A 15,940-nucleotide genomic window follows, 5' to 3' on the forward strand; every position below is an offset into this window, starting at 1 on the left:
TTTATATTAAAATAATTAAATTTATAAAATAAAATTCAAAATATTTTTATTTTAAAATAATCTCAAACTACTCAATTTAATCAGTTTACTATTTCAAACAAAATATGACGTTTCGTCTGTATTGAATATTATGAGTGTCATGTAATTAATTTTAAAATATAACGTTTGCTATTTCAAATATGGCTTATCATTTAACGGAGGCTTTCGAGGGCCATCTATATGTGATTGAATTAGCTTTTAATTACTGAGTCTTTTATTTTTATTTTTTATATAAAAAATTAATTTATCATATTAAAAATTAATTTTTTATTTAAATATTTTTAAATTTTAATTACTAAAATCTTATTTTATAGTAAAAAAATAATGATTTTTTAACATTTGCAGTTAGATTAAGAAAAAGTGAATTATTTTTTTAATATATATATTATTTATAAAATTTAAAAATTATTTTTAAAAATATTTTTTATATTTAAATTTTAAGAATTTTAATAATGATAATTCCATATGATATATGTGCTTTTTTTTTACTTTTTTTTCCTTTTATTGATATATGATAACTAATTTAGAAAATAATAAAAATAATCTATTAATTAACTTATTTTAAAATTGAAAATTAAATGATGTATTATCAAAAACAAAATTATATCAATTATTATTAAAAAAAATTTAAATATTAATACTTCAAGTAAAATCAACTTTTTGTTTAAATATTTTTGAATTTCAACTCTAAAAATCTTATATTATACTAAAAGATAATATTTTTTAATTAAATTTTTAATTGGATTAGAAAAAAAGATTAATTAAATTTTTTTTTTAGAAAATAAAAGATAAAACTTTCATTAAATTGAGGTGAAATATAAATATGAGGTATACAATTTCTTACTACTCTTATTTTGCATAAGAAAATTTAAGATAAATTAACGCAAAAGATAATTATAATTATCTTGATTTAAAAGAATTGATTGTATTAAAACATTATTTGAGTTGGTCAATCGATAAAAAACATACTCCACTTATTGGTAATCTAATATTGTTTTACTCCATAGTCTTTTTACGAGTCCAATATGAAATTTATCAAATTTTAATATCCTCAAAATGAGAAATATGTACTATCATTACACTCTAACCAAAATAATAAAATAAAATGCTTAATAATTCCATGATAAGAAAAAATTATTATTATTATTATTATTATTATTATTATTAACGTACTCATGGAATGAAATTACCAGTTCAGAAAATCATAATGAAGTTATCAACCCACTCTCAAGTAAGTTATGTATATTAATTTTTATGAATTTTTAAAATTGATTGGCATAATTTTAGATTTTTAGTTTTATTTAAAATTGTATTAAAGTTTAATGAATTTTAAAATATAATATTATATTAGGCGTTTGATGCGGAGAAATATAGAAATAGGAATTTCTTTTTAATTGGTGAATTTTCATGGATTTTTTTTTTATTTGTGAAGAATTAGTTTATATTAAAAATGTGTTTTTAGAGGAAATTAGTTTATTTTGAGTCAAAAATATTTTTATTTATATATTGTAATTGAACTATTATTGATTGAAATAGAAAGATGGAATTGAAATGATTCCATACTAAATTATTATTATTAAATTATTATTATTGATTGAAATAGAAAGATGGAATTGAAATGATTCCATACTAAATTATTATTATTATTATTATTATTATTATTATTATTATTATTATTATTATTATTCAAGATATTAAAAATAAATGCTAGCTTGATCAATAGTAAGCAGTAATGTTAGTGGTTGTATGATTATATAAAATAAATTATTGATAAATTTATTATTAGATATATAAAATTCATATTTACATATTAATTACAAATGAAAATTCTTTCATATATTACGTGATACAAACACAAAAAGCTTGCAATCAATTAAATTCAAAAAATTCATAGTTTTAAAATATAAATATGATACCCAATCTTATATTTAAATAATAGCTAGACTTATCAGATTAGTGATTATTAATTTTAGAGTTTTAGATTGAGCTAAGGCTATCCCAGATTAAACAGTGCATCTAAAAAATATAATATAATATAATATAATATAATCATGTGGATTTGTACGTAAATTTTCAAGATTTCAAGTGAAGAAGCTTAATTTCTCAAACCAGAGGCAAAGGTTATAATAAGCTTTTGATTATAGAAAAATAAAGAGCACAAATATACATGGAATATATGTATCTAAGGACCCATCCCTAAAATGATATGCAAAATTCAGACCAAACATAAAATGAACTTATACTAAGCAAACTCAACTTTAATTTCAGGTAGAAGGCATTGACTGGGCACAAACTCGAAGAAAACATCTCAAAATAAAATCAAAGCAAAAAAGCTACGCATGCAGTAACAGAAAATGCGCAAGAATTGCAGTCCTGATACTTGAGTACCAAAATCACTCCATTTGGCTGTAACACATCCACCAACACAGCATCCAAAGCCAAATGCAGCATTTGCTCTCACAGCACCATTCCATAGTTTGCCAGCCCATCCCCTGCCAAAAAAAAAAAATTGCATTAGAAATCACATTCAACAATAATTTTGAAAGCCTTTAAGCGTTTGATGCAAGATATAATACGATCAAAATATGTCAATACGAAATAATACAAAGTTGAAAATGAAAACCAATTACCAATGGTAGCGAGCATGCACAAAGCACGGTAGAAAGGTAGTTTTAGTAGAATCATCCTCCCATTCAACATCTTTCCACCATTGTTCCTCTGCTCTAATCTCAACTTTGCCTCCATTTGCGCTGCTCGAGTTTAATGGCAGCTTCTTAAGCTGTGGGCATTCATTTACTTCGATTTTTTCTAGAGAGGGAAAGGACAAGGCATTGGGATATATGCTTTTCAGTTGTGGTAAAAAAAGCAACCTGAGCACTTGGAGTTTAAAAAATGGGTTAAAATTTTCATCCCCAACTTGAACATCATCTAACTTTTCAACACTTATTATCTCTTCTATATGCTCGTTCACTTGCACATTCAAACACGTCAAATTTGGAGCTAGAGTAACCTATGTCAGATCCCTCAATCTGAGGCTTCCCCCTAAAGTCAATGTATGAAGGCTATTAAAGTATGTCTTCCTTGAGATCATTGAGTTGCCTAGACCTCCACCTGCATCATGTGCTTCTATCTCTTCCATTACAACATTGACTCCCAACTCTTCTGAATTACTTCCACCAATTATAACCATATCTTCTAGATTCTTCATATTTGCCAACCACCAAATGTTGAGAGATTGTGGACTTGGAAACAAATTAAGCCATAGAGCTCGAGTAAAGTTGACTAATGTGTGGGCGTTGACATAACTCTGGAGATCTGAGACACTTCTTATTGTACTGCTCAATTCATTCAAGTGTTCCAAACATTGCAGCTCCTCTATTAGCATGTTCTCTTCCCTCAATATATTATCTTCCAATTTTTCGACCCAAATGAAACCAAAGTTGTACATTTTCAAAACTTGCAATGATGATAAACTGGATATGACTCCCCTTGGAATCATATTTAGCTCGAAATTACCCACCAAGTTCAGATATTTCAGATTTACCAACATTTTCAACTCAATTGGCAATTGACTTATCAACGTCCATGACAGATTAAGATATTGCAATGAGTTCAATTTTGATATTCCTACCGGCAATTTTTTGATATTAGTACTTGATAGGTCTAAAACAGTTAGTGTACCCATAAACTGAAAGAAACCATCATTGATCTCACTCAAATTACGATTATCGCTGAGAAATAAAGTCAAAAGATCAGGACATCTAGGAACTTCATGGATTCTCTCGAAGGAGTTTGCCATCAAGGACATCCGCTTTGATACTTCCCATTTTCCAACCTCTGGTACTCGAGTTAATTGGGCACCCGCTTCCACAAAAAACTTATGTTTTTCTTTTTCATATTTACATGCTATCAACAGAGCCATATCACGAATCACATCATGCATTTTCACATGTCGGCCTTTCTCTTCCAATAAACATGCCCCAACAAGAGTGCCAATTATAGAATATGCCTCATTGCGAGCACAAAAATTCTCATAAATCCAATAATGTACCAAGTCATCTTTCTCAATTTCAAACTCTTCCGGAAATAAGGAACAATATAAGAAACAAAATTTAACTTTATCACTAAGCAAACCGTCATAACTAAACTTCAATCTTACAAATACCTCAACCTCCATGTCTTGAATTACCTCATCCTCCATGCCTGGTAAGCTTGAGGCAGGGCTTCTAAGTACCTCAAGAGCATGCTCCCATTCTTCCTTTGTAATTTTACTGGCCATTGCTCTGCCAATGGTAATGAGTGCGATTGGCAACCCACTACACTCTTTAGCAACATCTTGAGCCAGAGGAACAATATCAAAATCAATATGCCCAACCTTCTCTTGAAACAACGCCCAAGCTTCTTCCCAAGCCAAAGGTTCTACTTTTATCATCTTTTCAGCTTTCATTTGCCCGCCTACTCTGCAAGAGCGTGTTGTGAATACTATCTTGCATCTGTTTTGTCTAGTAGGTAGAGGAACCCCAATCTCTACAAGGTCAACTCGCCGCCATATGTCATCTAATAATAATACAAATTTCTTTCAACTCAGTGCATGAAATATGTCTTCCGCTTTATCTCGTAGGCTTTTCTTTTTCCATTTCTTATCCAAAAAGCCAATTCTTTTCCAAATCTGCTCTTGAATCTTCTCAGGTTTCAAATCTTTAGAAACCACAGCCGAAATCACAACATCAAAATTATTAGATATAGTGGCAAATCTGTTGTTGATTTTAGTAAGAAGAGTAGTTTTACCGACTCCCCCCATACCGTATATGCCAACAATTCTCACCTCATCTCCCGTGATGTAGCTCCATGCCTCGTCTAAGGTAGTTTCAGTGCCCAATGTTGGATTAACATTTCCTACTACCACTGGTTCTGGAAGTGTCCTCTCAACCACTTCCTTAAAATCTCCTTTGGCTTTTAACGCAATCACATCTTCTAATTTTTTGGCGACCCTTCCCACGAACATGTAATTGGAAATATCTCCAGCTAGCAATTTCTGAACTTGTTGTGGACCATCTCTTTCGAGCTCCTCTGCTTCGGTTATCATCGCTTCCGCCTTCGAAAGCCACAACTGAACTTGTTGCAGCGCCTTCTTTTGTTGTCCTTCCTCCAAGTCAATCTTCCGCTTCACATCCTCCTTCAAAGCCCATAATTCTTGTCTTGCAGACTTTAAAGCTTCAAGATCAGCTTGAAGTTGGTATTAAAAGATAACAAAGTGAAGAAGATGTAATTTTATTAATGTGAAACCTCAATGATCCAATTGACAGTATACATTCAGCTTAAATAAAAAGAATAATAACAGAGGTTGCTGAAAAGGAGGAGAAAAATAATGAAGACTATCACTTGGAAGGGAACGAATTACCCAAAGAATCTCAACCACAAAGACTCATTCAAATATACAATATTTACAGAATTCACCTTATCACTCCTTTACTCAAGCCTAAAAACACGGCATCCTTATTTCTCCTGAGAGGCGGACTCGTCCTTATTACTCCTTGAGCTAATATCCCCCCTCAAACTATGTCCAGGGTGGAGACATAGTTTGCGTCGAAATTGTGCTAGGCGAGCCTTTGTCATGGACTTCGTAAATATATCAGCGATTTGATATCTTTGAGGAATGTATCTTGTGATCAAAACCCCTTGAGCAACACGCTCTCTAACATAGTGATAGTCAAGAGCAACATGCTTATGCGTGAATGTAATCTTTGGATTGGTATTAAATGTAGTGCACTAAGATTATCACCATATAAAATGGGCGCTTGGGATAGATTTGCAAGTCTGTAAGAGATATCCAAGCCAAGTAAGCTCGGTGCGATGTGAGCCATGGAACGATACTCGGCCTCGGTGCTAGAACGCGCAACAGTGTGTTGTTTCTTGGCACACCAGGAAATGATATTGCAACCAAGAAAAGTACAGTAGCCTGTAGTAGACCGTCGTGTGGTTGGACATCCGGCCCAGTCTGCATCAGAAAATGCACTAAGAACAAGTGAGGTATCTTTTTTAAAAAATAAGCCAAAATGTATTGTTCCTTTGAGATAGCGTAATATACGACGAACATATTTTAAGTGAGACAAAGTTGGACGTGCATGAATTGAGAAATATAGTTGACACTATAGGACAAATCCGGTCGGGTTAGTGTCAAATCATCAGAACGAACCCACAAGCCCTCGAAAGAAGGTGGGATCACCATCGTGTCGGTCAGAATAAAGATCGTGTCATTTGAACAAGTGGAGTGGGCATCGGTTGACAATCCACCATCTGAGCTCTTTCCAAAATTGAATAGGCATAACGGGTTTGATTCAATTGTAACCCAGAGTCAGTCGATTGAATTTGAATGCCTAGAAAATGATGCAATGGCCCAAGGTCTTTCATGGAAAACTCCTTGCTTAAGACCTGCAAAAATTACGAACTAGAGCCATAGACGATCCTGTTAACAACATATCATCCACGTAAATTAATAAAACCAATACACTGTCGATGTATGCATGACAAACAAGGATGGATCACTAAAGCGCAAAAAACCATAATCAATTAAATTCATACTCATCCTTTTAAACCAGGCTCTCTGTGCCTGTTTTAAAACATACAATGCTCGCTGTTATTTGCTAACATGTTTAGTATAATTAGGATCTTTCATTCAAGGAGGCTGATCAATATATAAATCTTCATTATAAATCCATGCAAAAATGCATTTTTCACGTCTAATTGGCGACTTGGCCAATTTTTCACTAAAGCCAAATAACGAACTAAGCGTATGGTTCCTGGTTTAATAACAGGGGAGTAGGTTTCGGTGTAATCAACACCATCTAGTTGATGAAACCCCTTGGCAACTAGTCTAGCTTTCAATCTATCCAAATGCCCATCAGAATTTATTTTAGCTTTAAAAACCCACTTACACCCTATTATATTTACATGCGCTGGTCTAGGAACAAGTTCCCAAGTGTGGTTTGACTGTAAAGCTTGATACTCCTCTATCATAGCCTGTTTCCAACCTGGATGTGCAAGAGCACTCTTAACAGTTTTAGGCTCAGGAGGTATATCAGGAGATATAGACACATGTAAAGCATACTTTGGGTTTGGCTTAACTATTCCGGACTGTGACCTGGTGACCATCGAATGTCGAGGCTGCAATGCTTCGTCCTGAACTTGTTCAGCTGATATTTCAGCCAAAGATGATGAACAGACTTCAGGAAGCAACTCTTCTTGATCCGTATGAACTGTTGGTAGACTGATTACAGTACCATCAATCATAGAAGTACCAGGTACATGAGTATTAGTTGGAGATGACAAAAACACCGAGTCTGATTCAATTGCAGCAACTTGTTTACCAACAACGTCCTCTGCTGCTAAGGAATTTTGAATTGTGTCTTCAACTCTATTTGACAAAAACAATGGAGGTGGAGACAATGCTCTGTTCACTGTTCTAGATGCATCCGTCATCTTGAATAAAGATCAGTGTGAATGATGAGCTGCTAGTGGAGACTCACTTGTAGGATCAGATTCTGTTTCATGATCTCCTATAGTCCGATTGTCATGTGTTGCTGGTATAGGAACTGGTAATACATCTGGACCTGCACTTTCTTCAGAACTTAGTGGAAAATCAGTAATCTCAGCAGATGGTAACCAAGAATCCATAAGCTTGTCAACAAACATTTTATTAGGAGATGCAGATTTATACGGAAAAACATTTTCATCAAAGCTCACATGTCGAGATATTATTATTTTCTTAGTTTTGGGATTGAAACATTTGTAACCTTTGTGTTTTTCACTATACCCTATAAAAACACATAAACAAGACTTAGGATCAAACTTATGACCTCTTGTGTCCCATATATATGGAAAACACTTAGAACCAAAGACACGTAGGGAGCTATAATCAAAATGAGTTCCATGCAATTTAAAATATGGTGTTTCATTCCCTAGCACAGAAGTAGGCAACCTATTTATTAAAAAAACAGCAGTTTGAAAAGCATCGACCCACATAGACAATGGCACATGACTATGATACATCATCGTCAATCCTAATTCACGAATAAAACGGTGTCGTCGTTCGACAGCACCTGTTTGCTCGGGTGTATGAGGACACGACACTTGATGTTTAATACCTTGTGAAAGAAAATGTGAAGATAAAGCATTATTCAAAAACTCACCTCCTCCATCGGAATGGAAAACCTTGATGGTCTTCCCAAATTGTCTTAGCACAAACTGTTCAAAAGCTTTATAAGCAACAAAGAAATCCGATTTTTTCTTTAGTGGTATAAGCCAAGAGTATTTAGAATAGTCATCTACCAAGCAAGCATAATATTTAAATTTGGCAAAAGATAAAACAGGGGCTGGTCCCCATAAATCACAATGAACTTTTTCAAATACAGTGGTACTTTTATTGGAAGACAAACTAAATGGAAATTTGCTCAATTTGCCTAATTGGCAGCTATCACATAAAAATTTAGAATGCAAGGAACCTTTAATATCAATAAGGTTCTTATTAAACAAAATAGAAATCGCAGAAGGTTGAGGGTGTCCTAATCATTGATGCCATATGTCCATTGTTCCGGACCTAAATCGATTGGAAAAATATGCTTTGGATTCACGACAAGATATAAAGGTTATTTTTCCGTGGCCCTTGTAGCGATGCACATCGTCTGCCGATCCTTAGAAATAGAAACATTAGAAAATTCACAATTCACAGGATAATCATCACATTAATTGGCCTCTGAAAAAGTAAATTCTTTTTAGAGCGAGAGCAGAAAGACATTTGAAAGTGATAATTTTGCTTCGTTTCTATAGGCGTCATTCCAACACCATCGATGGATAGAAACGCGTTCCATCACCGATGGTTATGGAATCAGTCCATAATAGTCGGAAGTTTATGGAATAGATTTTTGTTACTGTCATATGATTCGATGCACGAGTGCGCAACCCATCGGTATCTACAACATCGGTATCAATGTGAGTGCCGAAAGAGCTTGGCGAGTGCTTTGTTTTTCTTGTGGAATCCACCAAGAAATCTTCGCGATGTGACCATCTCATTGCGGTATTGGCACACTTCGTTCTTATACGACTCGTTCACTGGTGTCATTCTTCTACGACCGGGGAGGTCGCCGTTGGGAAGAATACGACTCTTTGTTTGGAAAAAGGGTTTTATGCGTTTCGGGCTTGAAAACCACGCCCTTGGGAATTAAATCTAGGGCGCGATTCAAGGAATTCTTGGATGAATTCGTTGATTTCCATAAAAAGCCACATGCGAAATTTGATCAAGACCAGATTCGTTACGTGTGGAAAACCACACTGCCGTGGTCTAAATTCTTAAGTTGAGAGACCAGTTCATTAAAATTGGGTCTAGTTGGTATAATCATCCTCATAGTAAACGTTTCGTACTGCGGTCCCAGACCGGTAAGGAGACAAAAGACTTTTTCTTCATCGGGTACTTTTTCCCGATAGCGGCTAAAGCTGTCGCGAGTTCTTTAAACAAACGCAGAGATGTTGGTGATGGACCGATTTTCATCTTTGCGAAAATAGGTCAATTGCTGTCTGAGGGTAAATTCCCTCTCTTGAGAATCTTGTGCATATGCATCTTTTAATGCACTCCAAACAGTATGAACTGTTTCTAGTCCGATGACAAGTCCGAGTGATTCCTCACTAAGGGTGCCATAGATCCACCCACGAAGTAATCTATCGGACTTTTGCCACGCCTTGAAGATGTCGATTCTTTGTGGTTGATAGTTTTACGGAATTGGATTGGGAGGGGTAACGAATTTCGATCTTCAGGAAAGCAATTAACCAAATGATCCGACAATTCCTGACTTTCAGCTAAACTCAAAAGTTGTTCTCTCCACAGAGGATAGTTTGATTGTTTGAGCTTTAAGGTAACAAAATTGGCTACATTCAGAGAAGAAGCCATGGTGAGCAGATCGTTGAGGCTCTGATACCAAGATAACAAAGTGAAGAAGATGTAATTTTATTAATGTGAAACCTCAATGATCCAATTGTGATATACATTCGGCTTAAATAAAAGAATAATATGAGAGGTTCTTTGAAAAGGAGGAGAAAAATAATGAAGACTATCACTTGGAAGGGAACGAATTACCCAAAGAATCTCAACCACAAAGACTCATTCAAATATACAATATTTACAGAATTCACCTTATCACTCCTTTACTCAAGCCTAAAAACACGGCATCCTTATTTCTCCTGAGAGGCGGACTCGTCCTTATTACTCCTTGAGCTAATATTAAACACTTCATAATTTTCAAAACAATTTTTCACTAATTTCATAGATCTCACACAACAAAAACTCTTAGAATGATGTCTTGTGCTAAACTTTGAAGGTCAAAATGTGTCTAAACTGTGTTTTTTATTTCCTTTAAGCAAAACTATAGAGAGAGAAAATAAGCTTCAAAGTTAAAATTTTATTTTCCAACATTTTTCTGAATTTTTATAGATTATTTTAAGTATCTTTAATGAGTTATGAGTTACGTATTAATTTTTATGAATTTTAAAATTAATTAACATGATTTTAAATCTTTAATAATTAGCATAGTTTTAAATTTTTAATTTTATTTAAAAGTTTTTTTGAAGTTTAGTAAATTTAAAAATATACTCTCGGGTGCTTGAGTGGAGAAATATATAAATAGGATTTATATATATATATATATATATAGATAGATTTGTTTTTTCATTATTGTTAGTATTATTATTTGTGAAGAACTAATTTATATGAAAAATATATTATACTAGTTTATATATTGTATTTGGACTATAATTGATTGAAATAGAAAGACTGAATACTAAATTTTTAATTATTATTAATGATATGTATATCTATATGTGATTGTTGAAGATATTAAAAAAGTGCTAGCATGATCAGTAGTAGTAATGTTTATGGCTGTATGATCATATAAAATGAATTATTGATAATTTTATCATTAACAGTCACAACAAATTAAACGCAGGATGATAATTTTACCTGAAATTTTATTGTTCTCTCCTACAAAAAGCAAATTCGAGCAAAACAAATCAACTCATGAAACACAAAACAAGTTCAAGATGAGACAGAAAGTTACAAAATTGAAGAAAACATCTCAAAAAGCTACACATGCAGTAATAGGAAATGCGCAAGAATTGCAGTCCTGATACTTGAGAATGCGCAATATCAACAAAATAACTCCACCCACGCACCCAGATTGGGGGAAAAAAAAAAAAAAAGATTTGGCCAACAACACCACTCCATAGTTTGCCAGATCATCCTCTGCCACCTAAAAAATTTCATCGGAAGTCAGACTCAACAATAAAACCGAAAGCCTTCAAGCATTTGATCCAGGAAATAATATGATCAAAACATGTCAATGCAAAATGCTAAAATTGTTTTGCAGACATGCTAAAATAAAGCCAGAGTATATATTAATATGCAAGGTGGCAAAATAAAGAACTGAATTGGGCTTTTTTTTGTCGGAAGAATTAGAAGGAGATTGAAATAACAAGTTGAAAATAAAAACCAATTACCTACGGAAACCAAGCAAATGTGAAAATCAACACCCACGGCGAGAAGGCACAAAGCACGGTAGAAAGGTAGTTTTAGTAGAATCATCCTCCCATTCAACATCTTTCCACCATCGTTCCTCTGCTTCAATCTTAACTTTGCCTCCATTTGCGCTGCTCGAGTTTAATGGCAGCTTCTTAAGCTGTGGGCATTTATATACATCGATTTGTTTTAGAGAGGGAAAGGACAAGGCTTTGGGATAAATGCTTTTCAATTCTGGTAAATTTTCCAAGTTGAGATATTCTAGTTTAAAAAATGGATTGAAATTTTCATCCCCAACTTGAACATCATCTAACTTTTCAGCACTTATTATCTCTTCTATATGCTTGTTGTAGCCCACATACAAGTCCGTCAAATTTGGAGCTAGAATAATCCATGTCAGATCCTTCAATCTGAGGCTTCCCATTAAATTCAATGTATTAAGGCTGTTAAAGCATGTCTCCCTTGAGATCATTGAGTTGCCTAGACCTCCACCTGCATCATCATGTGTTTCTATCTCTTCCATTACAACATCAACATCCGGCTCTCCTAAATCACTTCTAACAACTATATATATAAGTGCTAGATTCTTCATATTTGCTAACCACCAAATGTTGAGAGATTGTGGACCTGGAAACAATTGAAGGCTTAGAGCTCGAGTACAGTTGAGTAATGTGAGGCTGTTGACATAACTCTGGAGACCTGAGACACTTGTTATTGTGCTGCTTAATACATTCAAGTGTTCCAAACATTGTAGCTCCTCTATTAGCATATTATCTTCCCTCAATATATTATCTTCCCCTTTTTGGACCTCAAAAATATCAACATTGTACATTTCCAAAACTTGCAATGATGATAAACCAGATATGACTCCCCTTGGAATCATATTTAGATTGATGGTATTATTCAAGTTCAGATATTTCAGATTTACCAACATTTTCAACTCAACTGGCAATTGCCTTATCAGCGTCCTTGACAGATTAAGATATTGCAATGAGTTCAATTTTGATATTTCCACAGGCAATTCCCTCATATCAGTGCATGAGAGGTCCAGAACATTTAGTGCATCCATAAACTGAAAGAAACCATCACCGATCACCCACAAATTATTATTATAACTCAAAAATAAAGTCAAAAGATGAGGACATCTAGGAACTTCATGGATTCTCTCAATGGAGTTTGCCATCAAGGACATCCGTTTTGATCGTTCCCATTTTCCAACCTCTGGTACTTGAGTTAATTGGGCACCCGCTTCCATAAAAAACTCATGCTTTTCTTTTTCACATTTACATGCTATCCACAGAGCCATGTCACGAATCACATCATGCATTTTCACATGTTCGCCTTGCTCTTCCAATAAACATGCCCCAACAAGTGAACCGATTATAGAATATGACTCATTACGATCACCAAAATTCTCACAAATCCAATAATCTACCAATCCACGTTTGTGAATTTCAAAGTCTTCCGGAAATAAGGAACAATATAAGAAACAAGATTTAACTTTATCACTACTCAGACTATCATAACTAAATTTCAATCGTACAAATACCTCAACCTCCATATCTTGAAATACCTCATCCTCCATGACTGGTAAGCTTGAGGCAGAACTTCTTAGTACCTTAAGAGCATGCTTCCATTCTTCCCTTGTAATTCTACTGGCCATGGCTCTACCAATGGTAATGAGAGCGATTGGCAATCCTCTACACTCTTTGGCAACATCTTGAGCCAGAGGAACAATATCAAGATCAATATCCCCAACCTTCTTCTGAAACAATGCCCAAGCTTCTTCCCAATCCAAAGGTTTCACTTTTATCATCTTTTCAGCTTCCATTTGCCTGCCTACCCTGTAAGAGCGTGTTGTGAATACTATCTTGCATCTGTTTTGTCTTGTAGGCAGAGGAACCCCAATTTCTTCAAGGTCAACTCGTTGCCATATGTCATCTAACAATAAGACAAATTTCTTTCTACTCAATGCATGGAATGTGTCATCTGCTTTCTCACGGAGGCTTTTCTTTTCCCATTTCTCATCCAAGAAGCCAATTTTTTTCCAAATCTGCTCTTGAATCTTCTCAAGTTTCAAATCTTTAGAAACCACAGCCCAAATCAAAACATCAAAATTATTAGATATAGTGGCAAATCTATTGTTGATTTGAGTAAGGAGAGTAGTTTTACCGACTCCCCCCATACCGTATATGCCAAAAATTCCCACCTGATCTCCCGTGATGAAGCTCCATGCCTCGTCTAAGGTAGTTTCAGTGCCCACTGTTGGATTAACATTTCTTACTACCACTGGTTCTGGAAGTGTCCTCTCAACCACTTCCTTAAAATCTCCTTTGGCTTTTAACGCAATCAGATCTTCTAATTTTTTGGCGACCCTTCCCACGAACATGTAATTGGAAATATCTCCAGCTAGCAATTTCTGAACTTGTTGTGGACCATCTCTTTCGAGCTCCTCTGCTTCGGTTATCATCGCTTCCGCCATCGAAAGCCACAATAGAACTTGTTGCAGCGCCTTCTTTTGTTGTCCTTCCTCTAAGTCAACCTTCCGCTTCACATCCTGCTTTGAAGCCCATAATTCTCGTCTTGCAGTCCTTAAAGCTTCGAGATTAGCTTGAAGTTGGACAGCAGGGGCCCTGATAACCACTTCTTTGAATTCACCTTCGCTCATCAAACCAACCACATGTTTGAGGCTTCTGGAAACGCTTTTCCCAAACATGTAGGTGGACTTACAGTTCTTGGAGCAACAGCCTGCGAGACACAATTTCTGTCTTTCTCGCGTAGCTCTGTTGAGGAGAGAATTAACTTCAGTAATGGTAGCGTCTACCCTTGAAAGCCATCCTCCAACTCGATCCAGCTGCACTGTTTGTGGAGTTTCCTCACTGATGACCATCCGCATCACATCATTGCTCAGCTCTCTTAATTTATCTCTTGCAGTCTCAAGTTCTTGAAGATTGTCTTCAAGCTGACATACATAAAGAGCTTGTCCAGCAACGCAATCCCAGCAACGACTGATCAAGGCATCACCGCATTGAATTGAAAAGACGTTACCCATAGCTTATGAAGAATTTGACACAAGTTTAAAAGAATAAACGGAAGCTAAGTTATAGAGAGAAATGCAGGGGATGGAAAATGAACTCTTTGCATGAAAAAATGATTGGAAAGAAAGTGTGAGGAGAGAAAAGGAGAGTGGAGAGAATGATGGAAATGAAATTACTTTTCTCTCTTGTTGGAAAGTGAAGAGAGAATAAAAAATTGAGTTGGCAAAAAGGGAAATAAATTTTTTTTATTCATTAAATTTAATATGTTGTCTTTAATTTTTTTTTATGCGAAAATTAACTATAAAAATAAAATGATATATTAAAAAATTTTCACAATTTATGGGTCTCCCACCTAACATTTTTCACTTTAAGGAAACTATTTAGGAAGAGAGATTATTTTTTTATCAAATTTATCCAATATTTTTTAATTTTATTAATTTTAGCATAAATTATTAACCTGAGTCTAATTACAATAATCATCCAAATATTTGCTCTTTTTTTTTTGCATTTTAAGAAAAATTTTCTTCTTCTTCCTCTCTCTATTTATTTTTTTTTTTTTTCCTTTCTTTTGTTTGTTTAGATTTTATTTGGATTTTTACCAATTTCTGCAAGAAATTTGTACCTTCTTTTATCCATTCTCCTCTAGCCTCTTGCAGTATTTATGCTTAGAAAGAAAAGAAAAATCAAATCATAGAATGTTTAGACCGATTTATTTGGCATACAATCAAGCTTCCTGGTAATAGGCATTTCTTTGTCTTTCAAGAGGTCTAGTCCATTAGTTAGCAAATGGTCTAAGAAACTCAGTCAAAAATTTGATTTATTTTGTTCTTTAAACTTTTATAAATATTGAGTGTATTAAGAGTGCTAATAATCAACTTATTTAGAGTTTAGAATACGCTTGTGTTAGATTTTTAGTCTTATATTTTTTATTTTTGGTTGAATTGAATGAAGTTAATTTTTTGATAAAATTAAAAAAAAATTGTAGAAAAGAAAAGTTGTAAAACAGGGGTAATAAAATAATAATTAGTTTCATAAATTTATTTAATTTAATGCCTACCATGTAATCTACCTACATGGCACTCAAAGTTTATATAATTGAATTAAAGGTATCATTTCATCACATATGATGAATTGAAACTCATGAATATCAAATTCAAAAGTTAATTTTAAATTGATCGCATGGATTTGATAGCTGTGTACCTCTTTGGAATACTAACTCGGGGTGATGATTGCTCTTCCCATTCTCATCTCGTTCAGATCGGGTGATGATTGCTCTTCCCATTCTCATCTCGTCGAGATCGGG

General features: G+C 34.2%; 1 protein-coding gene and 1 pseudogene across 1 annotated transcript; both read right to left on the reverse strand.

Moving 5' to 3' along the window:
• Window positions 1–3,049: 3,049 nt before the first annotated feature.
• Window positions 3,050–6,268, reverse strand: LOC131183353 (probable disease resistance protein At5g63020; annotated as a pseudogene).
• Window positions 6,269–11,567: 5,299 nt separating this feature from the next.
• On the reverse strand, window positions 11,568–14,749 carry LOC110652613 (probable disease resistance protein At5g63020). Its single transcript, XM_058147865.1, has one exon. It carries the CDS (start codon window positions 14,649–14,651, stop codon window positions 11,607–11,609), a length of 3,045 nt encoding a protein of 1,014 aa, XP_058003848.1. The 5' UTR covers window positions 14,652–14,749; the 3' UTR covers window positions 11,568–11,606.
• Window positions 14,750–15,940: the final 1,191 nt, after the last annotated feature.

The sequence above is a fragment of the Hevea brasiliensis genome, chromosome 1, assembly GCF_030052815.1.
Source record: "Hevea brasiliensis isolate MT/VB/25A 57/8 chromosome 1, ASM3005281v1, whole genome shotgun sequence".
Taxonomy (NCBI): domain Eukaryota; kingdom Viridiplantae; phylum Streptophyta; class Magnoliopsida; order Malpighiales; family Euphorbiaceae; genus Hevea; species Hevea brasiliensis.